General features: G+C 34.4%; 1 protein-coding gene across 1 annotated transcript in view; it reads right to left on the bottom strand.

The window, feature by feature from the left end:
• Nucleotides 1-19,929, bottom strand: part of LOC123663836 (zinc finger MYM-type protein 3) — a 27,644-nt gene extending 7,715 nt beyond the window's left edge. Inside the window, exons 1-17 of the mRNA XM_045598469.1 lie at nt 19,862-19,929; nt 19,514-19,595; nt 18,743-19,305; nt 17,617-17,945; nt 17,191-17,368; nt 16,902-17,045; nt 9,834-9,989; nt 6,978-8,249; nt 6,592-6,868; nt 6,295-6,403; nt 5,422-5,539; nt 4,439-5,071; nt 4,093-4,260; nt 2,639-2,859; nt 1,383-1,593; nt 710-835; nt 263-384 (exon numbers count right to left, since the gene is read on the bottom strand). Coding sequence (XP_045454425.1) covers nt 263-384; nt 710-835; nt 1,383-1,593; nt 2,639-2,859; nt 4,093-4,260; nt 4,439-5,071; nt 5,422-5,539; nt 6,295-6,403; nt 6,592-6,868; nt 6,978-8,249; nt 9,834-9,989; nt 16,902-17,045; nt 17,191-17,368; nt 17,617-17,945; nt 18,743-19,259 — 4,581 coding nt within the window. The 5' untranslated portion in view covers nt 19,260-19,305; nt 19,514-19,595; nt 19,862-19,929. The remainder of the gene's footprint in view (nt 1-262; nt 385-709; nt 836-1,382; nt 1,594-2,638; nt 2,860-4,092; nt 4,261-4,438; nt 5,072-5,421; nt 5,540-6,294; nt 6,404-6,591; nt 6,869-6,977; nt 8,250-9,833; nt 9,990-16,901; nt 17,046-17,190; nt 17,369-17,616; nt 17,946-18,742; nt 19,306-19,513; nt 19,596-19,861) is intronic.

Genomic DNA, 19,929 nt, shown 5'->3' with positions numbered 1-19,929 from the left:
AAATGTAATATAAGAAATACTTCTGCCTTAATCTTTAAAAAAAAAAACCTTTTACACGTACTGAAGTATAAGTTTTAAAGCTTTTGCTATTTCATCTAGTTACTAATACGGGACTTATATCGCAATTATCATTACGAGAGTGTCGCCCGTAATCATTATTATCGTCGAAATATCGATAATTTTTAAATGACAATCCCAGTAAGTCACATTAACTATAATTTTTCATACTGTAGTAGTTACAATTAGTGATAAATATAATTACCACAAGATTAAAATGTTTTGTATTGAAGAACATAAGCGTAGACAACAGAACGTGTGGCGAGTGCGCGCCGAGCTGTTTACTTTCCCATAAATGTTCTTCTTCTACTCGAGTTACTATGTATTCTGAAATATACAATAATGATTTTTAAGAACACAACTTACATAATAATTTTTAAGTTTATTAATAATCATTTATCAAAATTCAACCACATTTCAACAGCTAATAGTTCGAACATACTAGTATTTTTAATTTACAAATAGGTGCATATTTGGTTTTGACACTAGCTCTTACAATATGACTGTCAAACCAAATTTCGTTCAAGTATATATTCCATGAAATATGCTAACATTATTTTTTACACCAATAACCAATTTTGATGTTTACTAATCTTTTAATAGTGGATTAGATCTAAAAAAAATATAATTATATTAATATATATATACTTACGTGAGTCATTATATAAAACCGAAAACTTCCTCGCTACTTCGTCCAAACAATCCGTAAACTTTTCGTAATATGGATCCGTAAATATATTGTCTATCCTACCATTTTCAAACAAATATTGCTGTATACCTGTGGAAAAACAAACGATATATAAAATTTGTAGACAATTTATTTTATTCATACCTAAGTAATTTATTTTCTTACATGCTATCTGACTGACTATGATTTTCATCTGACTTTAAATTAAATTGTAATTTTTTAAGTAGCCTGAATTGTTTACTTTAACTGGTCACCGTAAACACGGTTTCTATTTTACTTTGTTCTAATTGGCGTGGTTAAGGTGATAATTAAAAATTTAATTCGTAAGATGACGATTTTAAAGGGGTTCTGAAGTTGTATTGATTGAAGCGACTACGACACGACACTGTTTTTAGACGCAAATGCCTATAATATATTTATTAATGTTGCCATACATGATAATGACGTACATGAATTTGAATATATTTGCTGATTGGTAATTTAAGTAGGTGTAAAAAATGTTTTATGACCATTTAGCGCGGGAATTAGGCGACCCTACATTTTATATTCTGTATCTATAATAATATTTGTAAAGAACAACACTAATACCACAATAAAGAAATTTCTATTCTATTACATATTATTTAAAGTAATGTACCTAAAACCAAATAATAAATAGTGTCCGGTGCGTATTCGCTGCCGTTTGGTTTGCGGACTTCCTTCACAAACAGACATAGCGAGTAGTTCAGTTCATCTGCTGTTAACTGAAGTATCTCCGACTTGAACGGCTTCCTTCGTATCGAACTTTTCTCTATTTCCGCGTTTTTCGTCATCACCCACTGTTTCCATGCGTTGACACCGAATGTATACTGAAAAAATAAGTAATGTTTACAGTATACTATCTCTATTAGGTATAATTTTTTTTTTTGTTGATGATAGTTATATTACTTGGAATTTTTCAATAAAAACAAATAAGTAACATTATATTCCCTAGGAAATTACAAAGTGCACTTTACATGAGATTGTTATAGTTTTTTGTTTGTACATTATTGTATATGTATTTACATATATATAAAAATGTTGTGACTAATAAATAAAGTTATCAATTTAACTTCCAGAAAAGAAGTAACATTAATAAAAATAAAAAACCCTCAGTGGGCTGGGGTAATTTGAGGAATAAACGAAAAACATAGCTTATAGCCTTCCTCAGTAAATGGACTATCCAACAATAAGATTTTTTTAATTCGAACAAAAAAACAAACTATTCAGCTTTATAAATACCTACTAGTATAGATTATAATTATGCAAATTGCAAAATCCAACAACTGGTCTGGTGTAGTGATGTTTGTAGTCGCAAAAAATATCGACAGTTTGCGGGTTTGATTTCCGCTCCGAATGGATATTAGTATTTGTACAAACATTTTTTTCCGGTTTGGATTTCTCTCTGTTTGGCTTTCCCCACTGTGCCTCGGAGAGTGCGTAAAGTCGTCGGACCCGATCGTTATCATAAATACCTAGCCGCTATCGGTAGTCACAGTAGGAAACATATCCGCCAAACCGTAGTGGAGCAGCGCGTCAGATTAAGCTCCAATCGTTCTCCAACATGCAACAGAGAGCCCTACGCACAGCAGAAATTTCCTGCTCAAAATATGGAGCAGCCCGACTGGGGTAGTACCTCGACCTTACAGAAGATCACAGCTAAATAATACTGTTTTCAAGCAGTATTGTGTTCCTGTCGGTGAGTAAGGTGACCAGAGCTCCTTGGGGGTATTGGGGATTGGGTCGGCAACGCGCTTGCGATACTTCTGGTGTTGCAGGTGTTCTATAAGCTACGGTAATCGCTTACCATCAGGTGAGCCGTACGCTTGTTTGCCGACCTAGTGGCCCACGGCCAGCAGTGTGGCGCGCGCGTACCTTGAGGCACATGTTGGCGTCGGGCTTCTCCTGCGGCTCGCGCGGCGGCTCGGGCGGCGGCGCGGGCGCGGGCTCGCGGCGGCGCTTGGCGGGGCGCGCGCGAGGCGCGGGCGGCGGCGCCGGCGCGCGCTTGCGGCCCGCGCCCGCACGCAGCGCCGCCACCGCGCGCTGCTGCTCCAGCACCATCATGTGGTGCTGGTGCACGCCCTCGCCCTCCAGCCCTGCGGACCCACGAGTGTGGACTACTGTACCCTACCATCGTTAACCTTCCTATCGACACCGGCAATTTATACTAAGCTAACTCATAAAAATGAACTTTACAATAGAGGCTTATAAAAGGGAAAAACGTGATACCTTTTATATTAATTAAGAAACTTATTTGAAATTTGGTATCAAAAAAATTCACAATCAGAAATTTCACAATTTTTATTATTACAAAAAAAAAAACACATTTATTCAAGATGCATTAAGAAAACAAACTTATCGAAAATTGAAATTAGCGTAGTATAAATTGTTGGTGTCGCTATCATCGCGCGGAAAACTGTAACGCGTCTACCCGAGCGCGTCTGTGGGACCGAAAGCGTTAGAGCCGTTTTAATACATTATTTAGTAAAATACTATCTTCCCGCCCCGGTTTCACACAGGTATTTAACAAAAATTTCCAACACCTAATTATTTTTTTAAATAACTTATTTCCTTTTCGTTTCGAAATCGCTTGTTACGCTGTTCAAATCGAACTAACTCTGACGGGCGACACCGGGCTCTTATATATTCAGAGAGCTAGACTCTAGGATATTCGAGAAAGTTTGAGAATATTTTCTTTCTCACACCTTCTAGATGTTCTCGACATAGCATACGTAGTAAAGGCGCGAAATTTAAAAACTAAAATTTTAAAATATTTTCAGAACTAATTTGAATAACTAAAATTATGTCGCTTTAACTCCAAAATATAAGTTAGTTACTGCCGTGTAAATACATAAAATTTAATAAATTTATTATAGTAACAAATGTAATTTAAGACTTCATTGAAATTGGAATTTTAAATTTCGCGCCATTACTACACATGCTGCAATTGCTCGCAGCACCTTTCGAACCCTGCGTTCCGAAATGCGATGAAATCAATTACAGCGATCACAGAACCGTTCCGTTTTATCGTGAGCGTGCCATTGAATGCTCACGTGACGTCACAGATGACGTCATTACATCCGCCATATTGCGCTTACAATGATTTTGCCTCTGGCGTAATCGTTGTGAGTCTTTTGTCACTTTTGACATCTCTTGTCGGTTGTCTACTGTCTAATAACTAATTGAACAACAACAAAAAATGGAAACAAGAACAACACATATTATTTCAGTTCACGATGAGGGTACAGGGAGAATAATTCAACTTATATACTACTATATATACTTTATATAAATATTAAACCATTCATTTAAAAGAATAAAATACAAACCAGGCATTCCCGGGTGTGAACTAGGCGTAATAGTGTTAGCAGTCATAGCAGATTCTAGGTCGACTGGTTGGTCTTCATACTCTGTGGCCATTTTTAGTGCCATTTGTAGCATGTCTTCACCAAACGCGTTGTTACCGTCCATGCCACCTACTGGACTAAAACCTTCCTCTGAAACAATAAATATAGGTAATTTTAATTACAATAAACAGCCATATTATATTCTGTCAAAATAGCCCAAAAGATTACAAAATTGGAACAAAAGAAAGTAAAATGGTAATAAAAAATAATAATATTAAAATTTGAAAATAAATCAATTTATATGTGATATATATTTTATATTACTTACCATTTTCATCCTCAGTATCTGAATCACTCTGATCTTTCTTTTTATCTCCAGCTACCATTTCTGCCATCATAAGTATTTCAGCTTCAATTGGGTCGGTTGGCATTTTATCGTGTATTTTATTGATTTCCTTCATGATACCCTTAGCTGAATTTCTTGTTGTAGGGATAAATACAGGAGTAGGGATAGGAATAGGTATGGGAACGGGAACAGGGAAGGGTAGGGACCACATTACACAAGGTACTGGTACATATATCGGGACGGGTACAGGAATTAGAACTCTTCTTTCTAGACTAGGGTCAGTTTGGCATTCCTTAGTACAAGGATGGGGACGACACGAAACTCCCTTTGAGACCATCATTGGTTTCGACATCGTAGCTTTATTGGCTACTTCATGAGGCGGCAAGGTTTTCACTATCACATGGTTGTATATCTTAGGAGGTGGAGGTGGAGGAGGGGTAGCGGGTTTGGGCGGTGGAGGAGGGCTTTTTGGAGCTTGCTCGGGTTCCGGTTCGACTGTCTGGTTTCGTTTTGATTTCGCACGGGTCGTTGCAGTTTGCACTAAGGGCGGGGGTGGCGCCAACGAATGAACATTTGATATCACCGGCATACCGACCCTCTGTTGATTTTTCACAGCTGTGAGAGTTTTGAAAAGTGATTAGTGATATATTAGTTATGTTGTATATTGTATAGAAAGGAATAATACTTCGTACATAATTATAGCCTCCTTTGAAAATCATTGAATAAAATTTATAGAAACAATAGTACTTTAAAACTATTATAGAATGATACAGTTTTTTTTTTTTTTCGTTTTTAGACTTTTTCATTCAGAAGCAATCTGCTGAATAAAATATGACACCATGACTTATAGGCCGTGTGACAAGTAACCATCATTGTGTACCAATTACAAAAGTATCAAAAATTAAGTAAAGGTGAGACGTAAAAAGTTGTACAATTGTTATATTACTGCCTGAATGAATACCCACCATTCTTTTTATGAGTGGCTGCCGAGTATGTTCGTCTAGGTGAACCTGTTGGGACAGCTTTTGCTTGGTCAATAGATTCTCCTGGAACTACCGCGGGCACTTGTTTTGAATATTGACCCTGTAAAAAAAGAAATTTGTTTTAGACACTTTTGGTTATAACATATTTTCTTTTAATTTTTCTGTGATTAATTATCATTCATTCATTCATTTCTGCCTATTACAGTCCACTGCTGGCCATAGGCATCCATAAATTCGCGCCAAAAATGGCGTGAACTCATGTGTTTTGCCCATAGTCACCACACTGGGTAGGCGAGTTGGTGACCGCAGGGCTGGCTTTGTCGCACCGAAGACGCTGCTGCTCGTCTTCAGTCTGTGTATTTCAAAGCCAGCAATTGGATGGCTTTTTAAGTTCCAAGGTGGTAATGGAACTGTGTTATCCCTTAGTCGCCTCTTACGACACCCACGGGAAGAGAGGGGGTAGCTATATTCTTAATGGCGTAACCACACGACTAAAATCATTTTTTGGTATATAAATTATACACTTTTATAAAGCTATAAATGTGAAATATCTCAAAATTATATTCTAACAGTAGCAGCGGAGATCGAGCGCTGCAAGAGAAATTATAAAGAGCGTTTTTCTGCTCATTCCAATCCGCTAGATTGACTTGCGTTAACTACCTTGAGGCCCAAGTTAAAAGGCTAAAGAGAGCTTACGTGCGCCCTGACTGCTGTCTTGCCCGGCACTGCAGTCGCTCAGTTCACTCAACAAATGTGCTGATAGTCTGGCAACTGATTGCATACATCCATAAAAATTGAAAAGATAAAAAGTTTTACACAACTTTTCTAAGCTATTTTAAATAATAATTATTTAACCTGAAACGTCATGACGCACTGGTAGGTACAGAAGTTGCGTACAGTTGCATCTGACATCGTTAGGTGATACTGCGCCAGCGCTGTTACCTTGCACATGTCGCACTTCATTCTGGAATTAACAGAACTAATCATTATAATTATGTGACTCGGCAAACCTTGTTCCGCCATACGATTAGCGATACCATTATCAGTACCTATGGTGTGATGAATTAAAGTTATATCTTATTGTATTATAGATTAAACATTAAAATATTGCGTGGCGCGTGGGCACATAGTACTACCATATTGAGATCTTACCTCCTTGACGACACAGCATTCACAGAAACTTGATATAGATTCAAGCAGTTTATTGAGCACATCATAACGGCCTGTCCGTTTCCTTGTGATTTTCTTATCATATCGAAATTATATTTCTTTACTTTGCACCAATCACACGGCACTATGTGTCGTGAGTTACTTATGTATATATTCATACAAGACTTAGAACAAAAACAGTGTGGAACTGAGGCCTCATAGATAGTAAAGAATAAACCTGCTTTTCTTTCGAAATATTTTTTACACCATCTACATTGATCTAGAAGAATATAAAAATATAATTATTAATTTGATAATACAAAATTGAACAAATCTCAGTAAATTAATATAGATTAAAATATAAGTAGTTATTCAACAAATTGACTCACCAGGAAAAATGTTATTAACAAATTTGAAAGCAGCAAAACATGGATCAGAACACAACCTCTGAGTAACATCTTTACTCACTTCAATCTCAATAGTTGTCGCTTTTTCTAAAGAGCAAACAGCACACTTAGCCCACACTGGCTGTGGGATAGGATTCTTACTCATCTGATCAAACTTTTCCATGCAAGTTTGCGAACAAAAATCTTTAAACTGCCCCTTGTCACCGACAGGTGCTAGAAAGCCCATGTGCCCCGATGATATATCTGTTTGACAGTAGCAACATATTTTTAATCCTTTTTTAAATTCTTCCAAACAAGCTGAATTGCAAAACTGTCGTATGTCGCAACCAAATCTTACGCAATATTTCCCTAAGCTTGTATGCTGAACATCTTTATTACAATTAATGCATTTAGCTCCAAATTTGTTTTGATACCTTCCGAGACATAGTTCGTTACAAAAGTCCATAGCTTCCCAGGTGAGCATCTTTTCTTCATTTGTAAGTAAACAATGACAATGGTTACATACACGCCTAAATGTTCGTTCTCTCTCTTCACGTGCCGCTTGAACCATTGCTGGGGTTTTTGCTTGTATTTTATACGCTTCACCTAAATATTTATCTGTCGCATTGCTAATAACTTTCAATTTCAGAAGAGGAGGGTTAGTATTAGCGGGCTTAGCTTGGGGTTGGTTACGTGTTACTCTTTTCTTTTTCAATAAATACCTGTCATTTTCTTTTATGTTTAAATTTTGTAGACAAGTTTGTTCACATATCATTTGAGGAATTCCATATCTGCTGAAAGCATAGATGCAACTTTTTGTATCATTGCACACACAACATGTGCTTTGTTTTGGAGATCTCTCAACAACAGTTATCCTACGTTTTTTTAGTGTATAACAATCTTTCTCATCAGCCATCATACTGTGCAAACATTCCAGTGAACAGTAATTTGTGTCTTCTCCATCAAAATTGTAATAAAAATAGCACATTTTCTTTTCTTCACATTCTGAGCATGTCAGCATTTTAGGTATAATTTCTTCAACAATGTACTTTTTATTCACTAGTAAATACTGTCCTGGATTATTGTTTTGAAAAGTATTAACACAGTTTAAATCACATAAGTAATTATATCCCCCATTTTTGTCGCTAAATCTATACTGACAGGATCTTTCTATTTTACATTGTGAACAAGTACTGTCAACTGAACTTATTTGCTGTATAATGTTTGGTTGATTGCATTCGAGTTCTGTTGCTTCCTCATGTTCATTTTCCTTATCTGTCAAAGCGATATAACTAATCATTAAAAACAATATATTAAATTTAGATGTACATATAAATTAAAAAAATACTCGTATATATTAAGCAATGAAAACAAAAGACAGTAGAATAATTTAGTTCAGTATGTTATACATATTGTAATAAATTCCTAGGCCGACTGGGGAACTGGGGAACTTAAACTTTGCAGACAATCACACCTAAATAACAATAAGAATAAGGTGGATAGTTAGTTAGTTGTGGGCTCGGTTTTCCGCACTTAGACTCTAAGCTGGTCCGTTATGCGTGAAAAGAGGGCTGACTAGTTCAGCCAGCCCAGCTCCTTCCAGAAGTTCAGAGCCTCCTGGGGCGTTCACAGGCTTCTCGGCGCTTTCTTATTTCCCTAAGGAGAACACGCCACTTACCATACACTATATTATTTTAATAACACTGGGTCAAGTCAAAAGTAACTTTAGTCCTACTTAGAATGTATGAGTTTTATTCTTAAACCTTTGTTGTAAATTCAAATATTCGAACTAAACTCTCGCATTCCAGGATCACGTGGGCGGCTGTTTCTTCAGCAGCCAGACATTCCCTATAAAGAGGACTGTCCGTTGCATTCATAATTAATAGTTGGTGATTGAGTGCCATGTAGTCGGTAATCGTACCAACAACTATTCTGATGTCCAGACGGTTTAGACTGAGCAGTCGGCACGATATATGCGGTAATTCTTCCGTGAGTATCATTTTGGACTGTCTACAGCCGGTTTGGTTTGCCCAAAGGGCATTGTGAGTTACACGTGTACGTTGCCTTACCCACGAGCGCAATTGTCCAAATGGCAGCGGCATTAAGATGGTTGGGACAGCAACCTTTGTACTGGCCCCTGTCTTGCAAGCTCATTAGCGGCATCGTTTCCGTGTGACTCACTATGTCCTTTTATCCACTGGAGGATTACCTCATTATGTGAGGCCAATACTTCCAGTGTTTGGTGACATTCGTATATAAAACTAGAGTTGATCGAATTGCTCCCTTGTGCTTTAAGTACCGCCATGCTGTCCGACAGAATCCGGATGTTGCAATCCTTAATGCCTTTTGACAGGACGGCGGTGGCTGCGTGGGTTATCGCAACACACTCGCATTGGAAGATGGAGCTGTGTTGACCCAGCGTTAGTGATAATTTGATATTAGGTTTTGTGAGCACACTCTGGCACCGGTGCCAGACCCCATTTTGGAGCCATCCGTATAAATGCGGACTTCACGTATGCCGGACTGGTCTCTTTCAGCCTCAAATAGTTGTATGTAGTATTTCCTTTCAAAAATATGTTGTTTGGGAATCCTATCACATGGAGCACCGAGTAGTGGCTCATAGCTTACTAGGCTGCTCCAGAGTTTATTGTGTGGACCCTGGTTACACCACAAGACCAAGTGTTTCAGCCTGATAGCTGACATAGCCACTTCCTGTTGTATGAACAGATCAAGTGGTGCCAGGTAACCTCAAGAGCTGCCGTGGGGGTACGCATGCAGCCAGTGATAGCCGCCTTCCATCAGGTGGCCGTATGTTTTTTCTACAAAATAAAAACCAAATTATAATTTAATGTTTCACACCTCCATTTTCTTGAGACACATCTTCAGTGCCAGGATCTGCATCAACAGATTCACAGACATCGTCTGCAAGAGCTGTCTCCTCTGATATACTTTCAGCACATTCAGCAGTTTCAGTTTCCTCTTTTGGAACTGCTGATTCAGCCGCAAGTGCTGCTTCTGTAATCAAAAATAAATTTTTAATTTGGCTATATGGCAAAGTTTGTATCACCTAAACTTTTTGTATTTATTTGTATTGGACAGCAGTGAGATGTGAGAGGCTGAATTGTGATTGTGATCATTTATTTATTTATTTATTAGATAATCCAACAGTTGATACATAGCTTATTTTAGTTAAAGTATAATATAACAATTACTAGAACCACAATTGGATTACACAATTTGTTTAAATATATTATTTAACAAATTAGAAGACATCTCGTATTATGAGCGTTTATAAAAAATTAAATTATGAATCTAATTGAGTGAGTATTTGTTTGTGTTTGTATATGTGTGTGTGTGTGTGTGTGTGTGTGTTTGTTTGTATGTGTGTGTGCGTGCGTGTGTTTTAATTAATTACATCTTTACTTTTGAGTGCTTTTCTTAAAATTGTTTTTGTCATGTTGAACAAATCTATTTCTGAATAAAACTCATTATATGTGATGACTATACGGCTAAGGATAGAATTACGTGCATAGTTTGTATCTACTTTAGGTATATAAAATAGTTCTGTGTAACGGGTACGACGATTGGGCACTTTAAAATATAAAGCACTGACCAAGTCGTTACAATCAATATGTCCAGCCAGTATATTATATAACATACACATATCACATTGCCGACGTCTGATTTCTAAAGCTTCCATTTTATAATGTTTACAGGTTTCTGTATAATTTTTATATTCTCTAAAATCTACAAAACACAGAAATTTTAGAAAATGTTTTTGTATTGCTTCTAGTTTATCTTTATACTTTGCATAATTTGGTGACCATATGCTACAGCAGTACTCCAAAACACTTCGAACGTATGAAAAATATAACATTTTTATGGAATCAACATCAGTAAATGTTTTGCATACACGTTTAATATAGCCTAATTGTTTATAAGCTTTGTCAGTCATAATTTCTATATGTTCTGACATCAGTAATTTATGATCTAACTGAATTCCAAGATCTCTCACAGAATTTATCTTTTCAATAGGATTATTATCAATGTAGTAGACAAATTCAATATTTTTTGCTTTCCTTGAAAATGTTATATTTACTGTTTTTTTGATGTTGACGAATATTTTATTTTCTTTATAGAAATTGGAAAGATTATTTAAGTCATGCTGCAATTCCACACAATCCCAAAATATATTTATTGCCTTATAGATTTTCTTATCGTCTGCAAATAATAAGAAACGAGAATATTTGAAACACCTATATATGTCGTATAAATAGGCGTTGTACAGTAATGAGCCCAGAAGAGAACCCTGCGGGACACCTGAGGTTGCGTGTACGAAATCACTACGAGCCCTGCCCATCACAACAGCTTGCTGTCATTTTGATATATACGAACAAAACCATCTATGTAAATCACCCTTGATTTCGAGGGCTTGAAGCTTTTGTAATAGAATTACATGATCTGCCTGGTCAAACGCCTTCTGAAAATCAGTGTATATCACATCTACTTGTTGTTTTTTATCAATAGCCATATGAACAAAATTGGTAAAAACAGCTAGATTTCTTTGTGTTGATCGCTTAAGCATGAAGCCATGCTGCTCTAATGGGATGGATTCATGGATAGTTGGCGCAATCGCATTGTAAATCAGTCGTTCAAAAATCTTGCTTATAGTATTCAATATTGAAATAGGCCTATAATTTTCTATTTTATGTCTTGCTCCTGCTTTATGGATTGGTATTATTAGTCTTTTTTTCCATTGGGTTGGAAAGGCACGAAATTCATTGACAGATTTGTCAAAAATGATTGATAGTGGGGCTGCTAGGTTATTTGCAAATTTTACAAAGAATATAGCTGGTATTTTGTCAGTTCCTGCTCCTTTATTTATGTCTAGAGATTTATGTATTTTGAGAACTAGTCCCTTATTTACATTAAGATTACAAATAGTATCATCTGCAAAAGATATTGGGACATGAGTACTATCTTTATTATGATTCTGTTTTTCAAAAACGCTTTCCAAAATTCATTAAATCCCGCACAAAATCTGTGGGATTGTTAAACTGATGGTCACCTAAGGAAAGGGAAGTTGGATAACCACTTTTGATATTTCTTAAGTATTTTTGATACCGACAAAAAAGCTTTGGATCTTTTTATGTCATTCTGCATTTTTGTTTTAAATTAGTTATCATAGTCGAGAAAAAATGTAAATATATTGATAATAATATATAACATCCTAACATGTTTTTGCATGTAAGTAATGTAATTATATTCTTAATATTACCACACTTTGAAAGAATATAAAAGTAAATCATCCTTCTAAGTAAACATATTAATTGTCTAAGGGCCTGTTTCACCAGTTGTGGATAATGCTATTTGACAGATGACGATACAAATAATAATAATAATAACAATAATAATTCATTCATTTTTTTCATTCATTACAGCCTATACAGTCCACTGCTGGACATAGGCCTCCACAAGCTTACGCCAAAAATAACGTGAACTTATGTGTTTTGCCCATAGTCACCACGCTGGGCAGGCGGGTTGGTGACCGCAGGCTTTGTCGCACCGAAGACGCTGCTGCCCGTCTTCGGCCTGTGTATTTCAAAGCCAGCAGTTGGATGGTTATCCCGCCATCAGTCGGCTTCTTAAGTCCCAAGGTGGTTGTGGAACCTTAGTCGCCTTTTACGACACCCACGGGAAGAGGGGGTGGCTAAATTCTTTAGTGCCGTAGCCACACAGCACTAACAATAATAATAATGCTTTATTCATAAAAATATTTACTTACAATAATGAGCTCCCTGGTTCTTGTGATAGGCAAAGCCTGTGCCACAATGAACCAGTGTGCTCTCCTATTATTTATTTCTAAAGCAAAAGGGACTGTCCATTTTCGGCCCAGCGTGAACAGAATTCATACAAAAAGAAACAAATATACCAAAATTTTTTATATATTAAATCATGATTATTCGTGATTTTCAGTTGTATCAATATAAACTGATAAAAAGTTTATTTAATAAGTATTTTAATTCATTAATTATATAGTTATAGTTTATATTCGGTTGTTGATTTAATTACACCACGTTGCCAGTCTTAAACAAACAATAATTACTAACGAACAATCGATTAAAAATATTGTTAAATCGAATTAATAAGAAAAAAGTTATCTATAAAAGTGTATTTAGTAAAAAAAAACCTTTAACTTTGGTAAAAAATAAACTATTTTAGAAACATTTTTATTGACTAAATTAAAAAGCAAGGAATTAATATAGGATCAGCTGTCTGGATTCCGAGAGTTAATGTAGTTCTGAACTGCAAAATGCCTCCTGCCTCCTCAGTTTTTACTGGGGAATCCGGGACTATCTTGGAGGCTCTTTCGTTTATTGAGTCACACCAATTAAACAAATCTTATATCTCAACTTATATTCTCGGACTCCAGAAGCTGCCTGCAGAGTATTTTATATAATCCATTTAAGTCTAAATTTAAGTTCCTTTTTATTCTCAAAATTATACATCTCCTCCTTAAGTGTCTGGCATAAAACATCCGTGTCGAGATGGCTTGGATTCCAGCTCACAGTGGTATTATAGGGAATGAGAAAGTACATTATTTCGCAAAAGTGACAACATCAGGTGGCCTCAGACACTACAAAGTCTATAGCCATGACTGGATCTCATTAGCAAAAACACGAATGATGCGTGATTGGTCTGAATTCTGGTCTCACTCAAGTGTAACAAAAGGAAAGTTCTTTGCTAGTGTACAGGGATCCATTCTTGTCAAACCATGGTTTTTCAAGTATAGAATGGATAATAAGTGGGAAACCTCAACTGTCTGCCGCATAAGGTTAGGTCATTCTTGCAACCCTGTCTTCCTTCACAAAATTAGAGTAAAGGACTCTTCACTTTGCGAATGTGGTCTTGATGAAGGCACTCTTGAACACATATTTTTTAACTGTCCAAAACTCCAGTTTTCCCTCTATGATGTTCTTCCCCCTGAGATACCTCGCCCAACTAACCTGAGGTCTCTTATCATGAGTTCACTCTCAGTTTATTGATATTTTATGTACATATCGACGCGAGAAAGCAAACACGTAGTAACCAACACCCATCGAAATATTTTTTTATTGCGTCATTAGAATAAGAAAAAAATTACGCGTCGAATGGTATATGTCAAGTAACTGTACGACTGATAATAAAAAATATAGGATTTTCAAAATTGCCATATTTTTTTCATTCTTGCACCAATAAAACGATGTAAATAACAAAAAAACAGGTATTATTTCTTACTCTGTTTCTTACGACAATTTGTTTTCTACAAAAAAAACTAATCTAAAAGTTACAACATCAATAATTCCATATCTAATGCGGGTTACTACAGTTTTGCTGCTCCTAAAATTATGGTCACTTGCGTTTAATACCTTTTAGTAGGTGATATTTTTTTATATTGTGATGCTTATAACGCTTTACACGGATTATTTTATTTATTTTTTTTTCACTTTATTTACACCATTTACAAGGATTCAATGAAACAAGTAACTTTGTTTCACAACACTACTAAAGATTTTAGGTTCAACACAACGCATATATACTAAACTAGCTGTGCCCGCGGCTTCGTCCGCGTTTAAATCAGTGAGTCACAAAGTTTTCCCGGCAAACTTCCAGTGAAACTCAAAATCTCATCAAAATCGGCTTAGTCGTTCCGTAAACCTTCCTCTTGAAGCCCTCTCTCCATTGGTAAAACCGCATGAAAAGCCGTTCAGTAAATTTTGAGGGAATCGATCACATACACTTTTGGGGACTTATTGTTATAATACATTAACTGTTGCCCGCGACTACGTTCGCGTGGTTATGGAGATATACATTACAATCAAGATGCTTAAGCAAATTATTTTTTTATTACAACATCTCTTAGGCCTTTCATACAAACTTCCGACCCCCGTTTTATCTTTTACGTCCTATACAAAACCTATTTGCCAAATTTCAAGTTTGTAGGTGTTATAGTTTCGGAGATTTCGTGATGAGTGAGTAAACCTACCATCCCCCGTTTTAACCCCAAAAAGGGGTTGATTTCTAAAGATACATTATTTGGACACCTTTTCACCATCTATAGAGCTTACATTTGAAATTTCAAGTCTCTTACTTCAAAAACATAAGACTTTCATACAAACTTCCAACCCCCGTTTTACCCCCTTAGGGGTCGTTTCTCATAAAACCCACCCCTTTGTGACCCCAAAACAGAAGTTGTACTCTTCAAAGTTGCCAATTTGTCAAAAGAAATATGCAGATTTAAAAAAAATTGTAAAAAAACTGGTAATTCCGAAAAGATTCGCTTTCGCAAAAGAATATTTAGATTTTAAGACCAGCGCAAAAGTCAAAGATTGTTTATCTGACACCGATGTTGAAGACGATTGTTAAAGTAATTATTTTTAGTTTATTGAAGCTAAAGAAAGTACTGATTATTTTTAAAGGTTTGTAGGGTTTATTATAACAAAAATTGTTTTTTTATTTATTTTTATATGTTATGACAGAAACTATTGACTGTTAATGTTTTATGGATTAATACGTAATAATGATTGTTTTAATTTCGATTAATGCAAGAAGGTACATCATGTTTTGTTTAGGTCTAATTGTAATTTTTTTTTTTCAAATATTAAATTAAACTGATTTGTATTCTTAAATTCAATTGGTCAAATTATGATCTAAAAAACGAAACAATATGTTAAAAATACTTTCTGATTTTTTTACATAAACATAATATCAAAAGTACATTTATTTCTATTATATACGTTTTATTTCTTTGACTCTTACTGCAGGCTGTTTAGCAACCTCAGTTCAATTGATTTACCTTTACTACAATTAGATTTTTCGGGTTATGCAAAATTATACTAGTTACTACGTACTGATGACAAAATATCAAACATTGTTCATTATTATGAGGTTTTTATAGGTGATGTTACCTAAAGTAATGATAGTTACCACATTTTTGCTTTCCAAAAAAATGTGCGATTTTCGTCGTTCCATACGTTTACTTACTTCAGTTACTACGTTTTAACGGATTGTAAAATATATTGTCAAATGTCGTAACCCACAAAATATTATTTTAAATAAACTTTAGGTTAAATCCATTTAAGATAAGCTATTTAGCAAAAAATCATAAATATAGTGTCAAAAAATGGCAACTCTAGGTCCATAATAACGCAAGTTATGATTAAAATTAAAAAAAACAAAAAGTTTTTCTGCTCTGGTGAACAATTGTACTTTTGTGGATTACTACCTGTTCGCTTTCTAGCGTCGATATATTAATCAAAATAACATTAGATCATAGCACTGTTTGTCTTGATTAACCCTACTAACCAATGTTTATACATGTTTGTTTGTCTTTTGTTTCAGATACTAACTTGGCACTTAAAATTATGAAAAACTGGCAACAACTCCGACGTTTTTTCTGATTCATTTCTTAGTCTTTACTTTTGCTCTTACGACTCGCGCTCCCACAAAGCCTTACACAAAGCAAAGTTTTCTGTCCTAACTTAACAATTCTTATAACGTAAACTAAGCTTCACTCAGATATAGCAAATCCTTCAGGGAGCCAAAGTAAAAGAAGAAGAAGAGGTAGAAAGGCCAGTCGACCTGTTTCTCCTTAATTATTAAAATAAACTGCAACTTTAATATATGCAAAAAGGACTATCTCAGAAATATAGTATAATTTGATGGTAAAAGAATAATTAATCAAAAACTATGAATCTTAAAGTTATAGTTTATTAATTTTGGAGATATGGATCTTAACAACCTACAGATATTCCTGCTGTTAAAGACTGTCATAAATTATGTGCAGTATAAATTTTATCCACAATGTGAAACAGGCAATAAATGAGTGTTTAAAAAAAAAATAAAAAAAAAATTGTATCAATATTTATGAAATTTTGAAAACCATACCTTCATCTCGTTTTCTTTTCTCAGCCAAAACTTTTTCAGCCGCCACTTTATCTGCCTCTGAAATCTCTCGTTCTGTGTCTGGTAACAGACAAACTTCTTCATCAGCACCTGGTCGGCCTACCATCTGTGTTATACAATCATCCTCTGTAACAAAAAGTATTTTATTTTAGAACTTTTTTTAACATTATATTATATTATTTATTTATAGTAGAATTCTTTAATGTATTTAGTTTAAAATGCATTTTTACACCAATCACGGCTATATACACATTTATTGAAATCATTTTACCTGGTGGATGGTCATCTTCAATATCATCATCTTGTCCAATATCACCTTGAGTCTGGTCAGCGTTGTGATCGTCGTCATCTTCTTCAATAGTAACTGCTACTGTTGATTGTGTAGCAGTTTCACTTTCTGTTGCAGTGTCTGTACGATCTCTTAATAGTGCATCAAAAGGATCTAGTGCCTGTAATAATATGATTACTCTTATTTAATTTTACACCATAATTAACTTTAACATAAATTTTTATTGTTGTAACATTACTTCTTAGTGACATATTCTAGAACCTCAAGTTTTAAGGGAAGTCTGGTCAAGGACAAACTTAACTGTAAGTTTATTATTGAGTTATTGACTATATTACTACAGTTATACATTTAGATTACACTATAACTGAACGGATACACCATGTAAAATAATATTAGATTAAAACAAACCTGAGTGTGATCTTCTTGATGCTCATCAATAGAACAATTTGGTGCAGTTTCAAACTCCGGATTTCTGTCATCAGTTCTGTCATCATCTTCATCTTTATTTTCACTATTTTGTTCGTCAATAGTTTTAATTTGTTGTTTTGATATTGTTTCTTTAGTATTATCTAGATATTTAGGTCCCGCTGAAGTCTCAGTAGCTGTTTCTATTTTTAACTCATTTTCTTCTACACTTTCTTTCGCTATTGGCTCCTCTTTTAATGTTTCTTCTGAGACCGTCGTTGTATCTGTAGCATTTTTACTGTCTTTGATTTTGGTTATCCCGTGTTTCTTATCTATAGAATATAAAGAATTTTTAAAATAAAAAAAATGAATATATTTTACTGCTTTTAAGACTGCATTTGATATAAACAAGACCAATAGAACAAAAAGAATATACTAAAGAGGAGTTTTCATATTGTTAATTAAAAAAATGATTACTTCATATACTTAAAGATTCATAATTAATGCAACAATCAACTAGCTATTTCAATATTAATTATAATCACATGACTTATTTATTTATTAATCAACATAGTGCTACAATTACGGGATATCTGACTAAAACATTTAATTGTTACAAGTTTTATAGTAGTTAGTACTTTTAACCAATGTATCGTTATCTTAAATAAAACATACTAAATCATAAGTGTTATGATGATATGGCATGTTTATCATATGTTTATAAACAAAAAAAAATAGCATTATCAATACATGTTATTAAGTGTTTAAATTTATTTAATTTACAATTATTTATGTTATCTTTTTGAATAGCAAAATTTTGCATTATTATTTTTTACATTGAATATTTTTACTAGATTTCATTATTAAGGATGTTATAGTTATTAAAAATTGGACATGGTTTCATAAATTTTCAAGTAATAAAAACATTAGACAATATTAAATATAGAAGATACACAGGGCTAGTGGGTTTGATTCAACATAATTGAATTTATTGTAATTCTTTATGAGAATAGTTTCTATAACCACATACATACCACAACATGCCTTATCAAATTTCATAACAGATAAAATTTTTTTTAGATATTCATATTCTTAAGACAATTATGGATATAGTTAAATATTTTCATACCTAGTTCTACACTATCCACTTCATCTACCACAGTTTTTCTAAGTCTTTCACAATTGTTGCCTTCAATTTGTATTTCATGATCTACACTATTATCTACTTCACTTAAACTTTCACTATTTACATTGCTAGAGCTTTTTATATCACTATTTGTTTCACCACTTTCAGTTATAGCTTCGGTGGATTTAGCACTTTCAGTTACTATAGCGTGCTCATCACTATCAGTCACTTTCGCAACATTTTCACTTTCAGTTATATTCGCGATATTCTCACTTTCAGTCACTTTCGCAATATCGTCACATTTTGTCAGTTTTGAGATATCGTCACTTTCAATCACTTTTGCGATATCGTCACTTTCAGACACTTTCGCAATATCTTCACTTTCAATCACTTTCCCGTTATCACCACTTTCAGTAACTTTAACCTCTCCAGGAGATGATGTATCCTCTAATTTGTCTACATCTTTATCATCTACAGTCACCGACTTATCTGGACTATCTGACACTTCTTTATCATCCATTCTTTTACTTCTATTATAAAAATACCAAAAAATTAATTATGAACATCTGAAATGGAGAAAAAATTACATTAGGATCGAGTAAATATCATTATTTCGTCACAAGCATAATTGCTGTTTGCCGCACCCGGCAATATTTTAGGTTATAAAGCTTATGGGAATCAGATTTATAAATGATATAAAAATTAAACACGAATATATTTTTACTTTTTAAATGTTATAATAATATCACAAAAATGAATGCAAGCATAACTCACTTTAATGAAGCAATTGCAATTGCATCTACTGCATTTGACGCCGAAAGCGAATTTCAAGCCACATATCCCGCGCTTATTCGTTCTATAATTAAAGTTTAAAAAATAACCCTTTTGAACCTTCAGATACCTTTTTTGGCATTTTTTCGCATTTCTAAAGACAGTAAAGTATAGTTTGTGAGCGGTAATTGCTTACAAATAAGCCTTACAGCAAAGATGTTTCTTTGTAAGTAGATGAAAATGAAAGGTCACTTGTAATTAAAAATGAAAAATATAAGGTTATAACAACATACAAGAATAAAGCTTTACGAAACGAATCGTATATGTAGTCGAAATTACGATAATACTTACAAATATGAAATATTTAACAAATCACTTGAAAGCCACAACAAACGACCACCATTTTGGAACCAACCTGT

The sequence above is a fragment of the Melitaea cinxia genome, chromosome 21 (genome assembly GCF_905220565.1).
Source record: "Melitaea cinxia chromosome 21, ilMelCinx1.1, whole genome shotgun sequence".
NCBI lineage: Eukaryota > Metazoa > Arthropoda > Insecta > Lepidoptera > Nymphalidae > Melitaea > Melitaea cinxia.
Note: the sequence above shows the minus strand (reverse complement) of the source record. Positions and strands in the feature narration are given on the sequence as shown.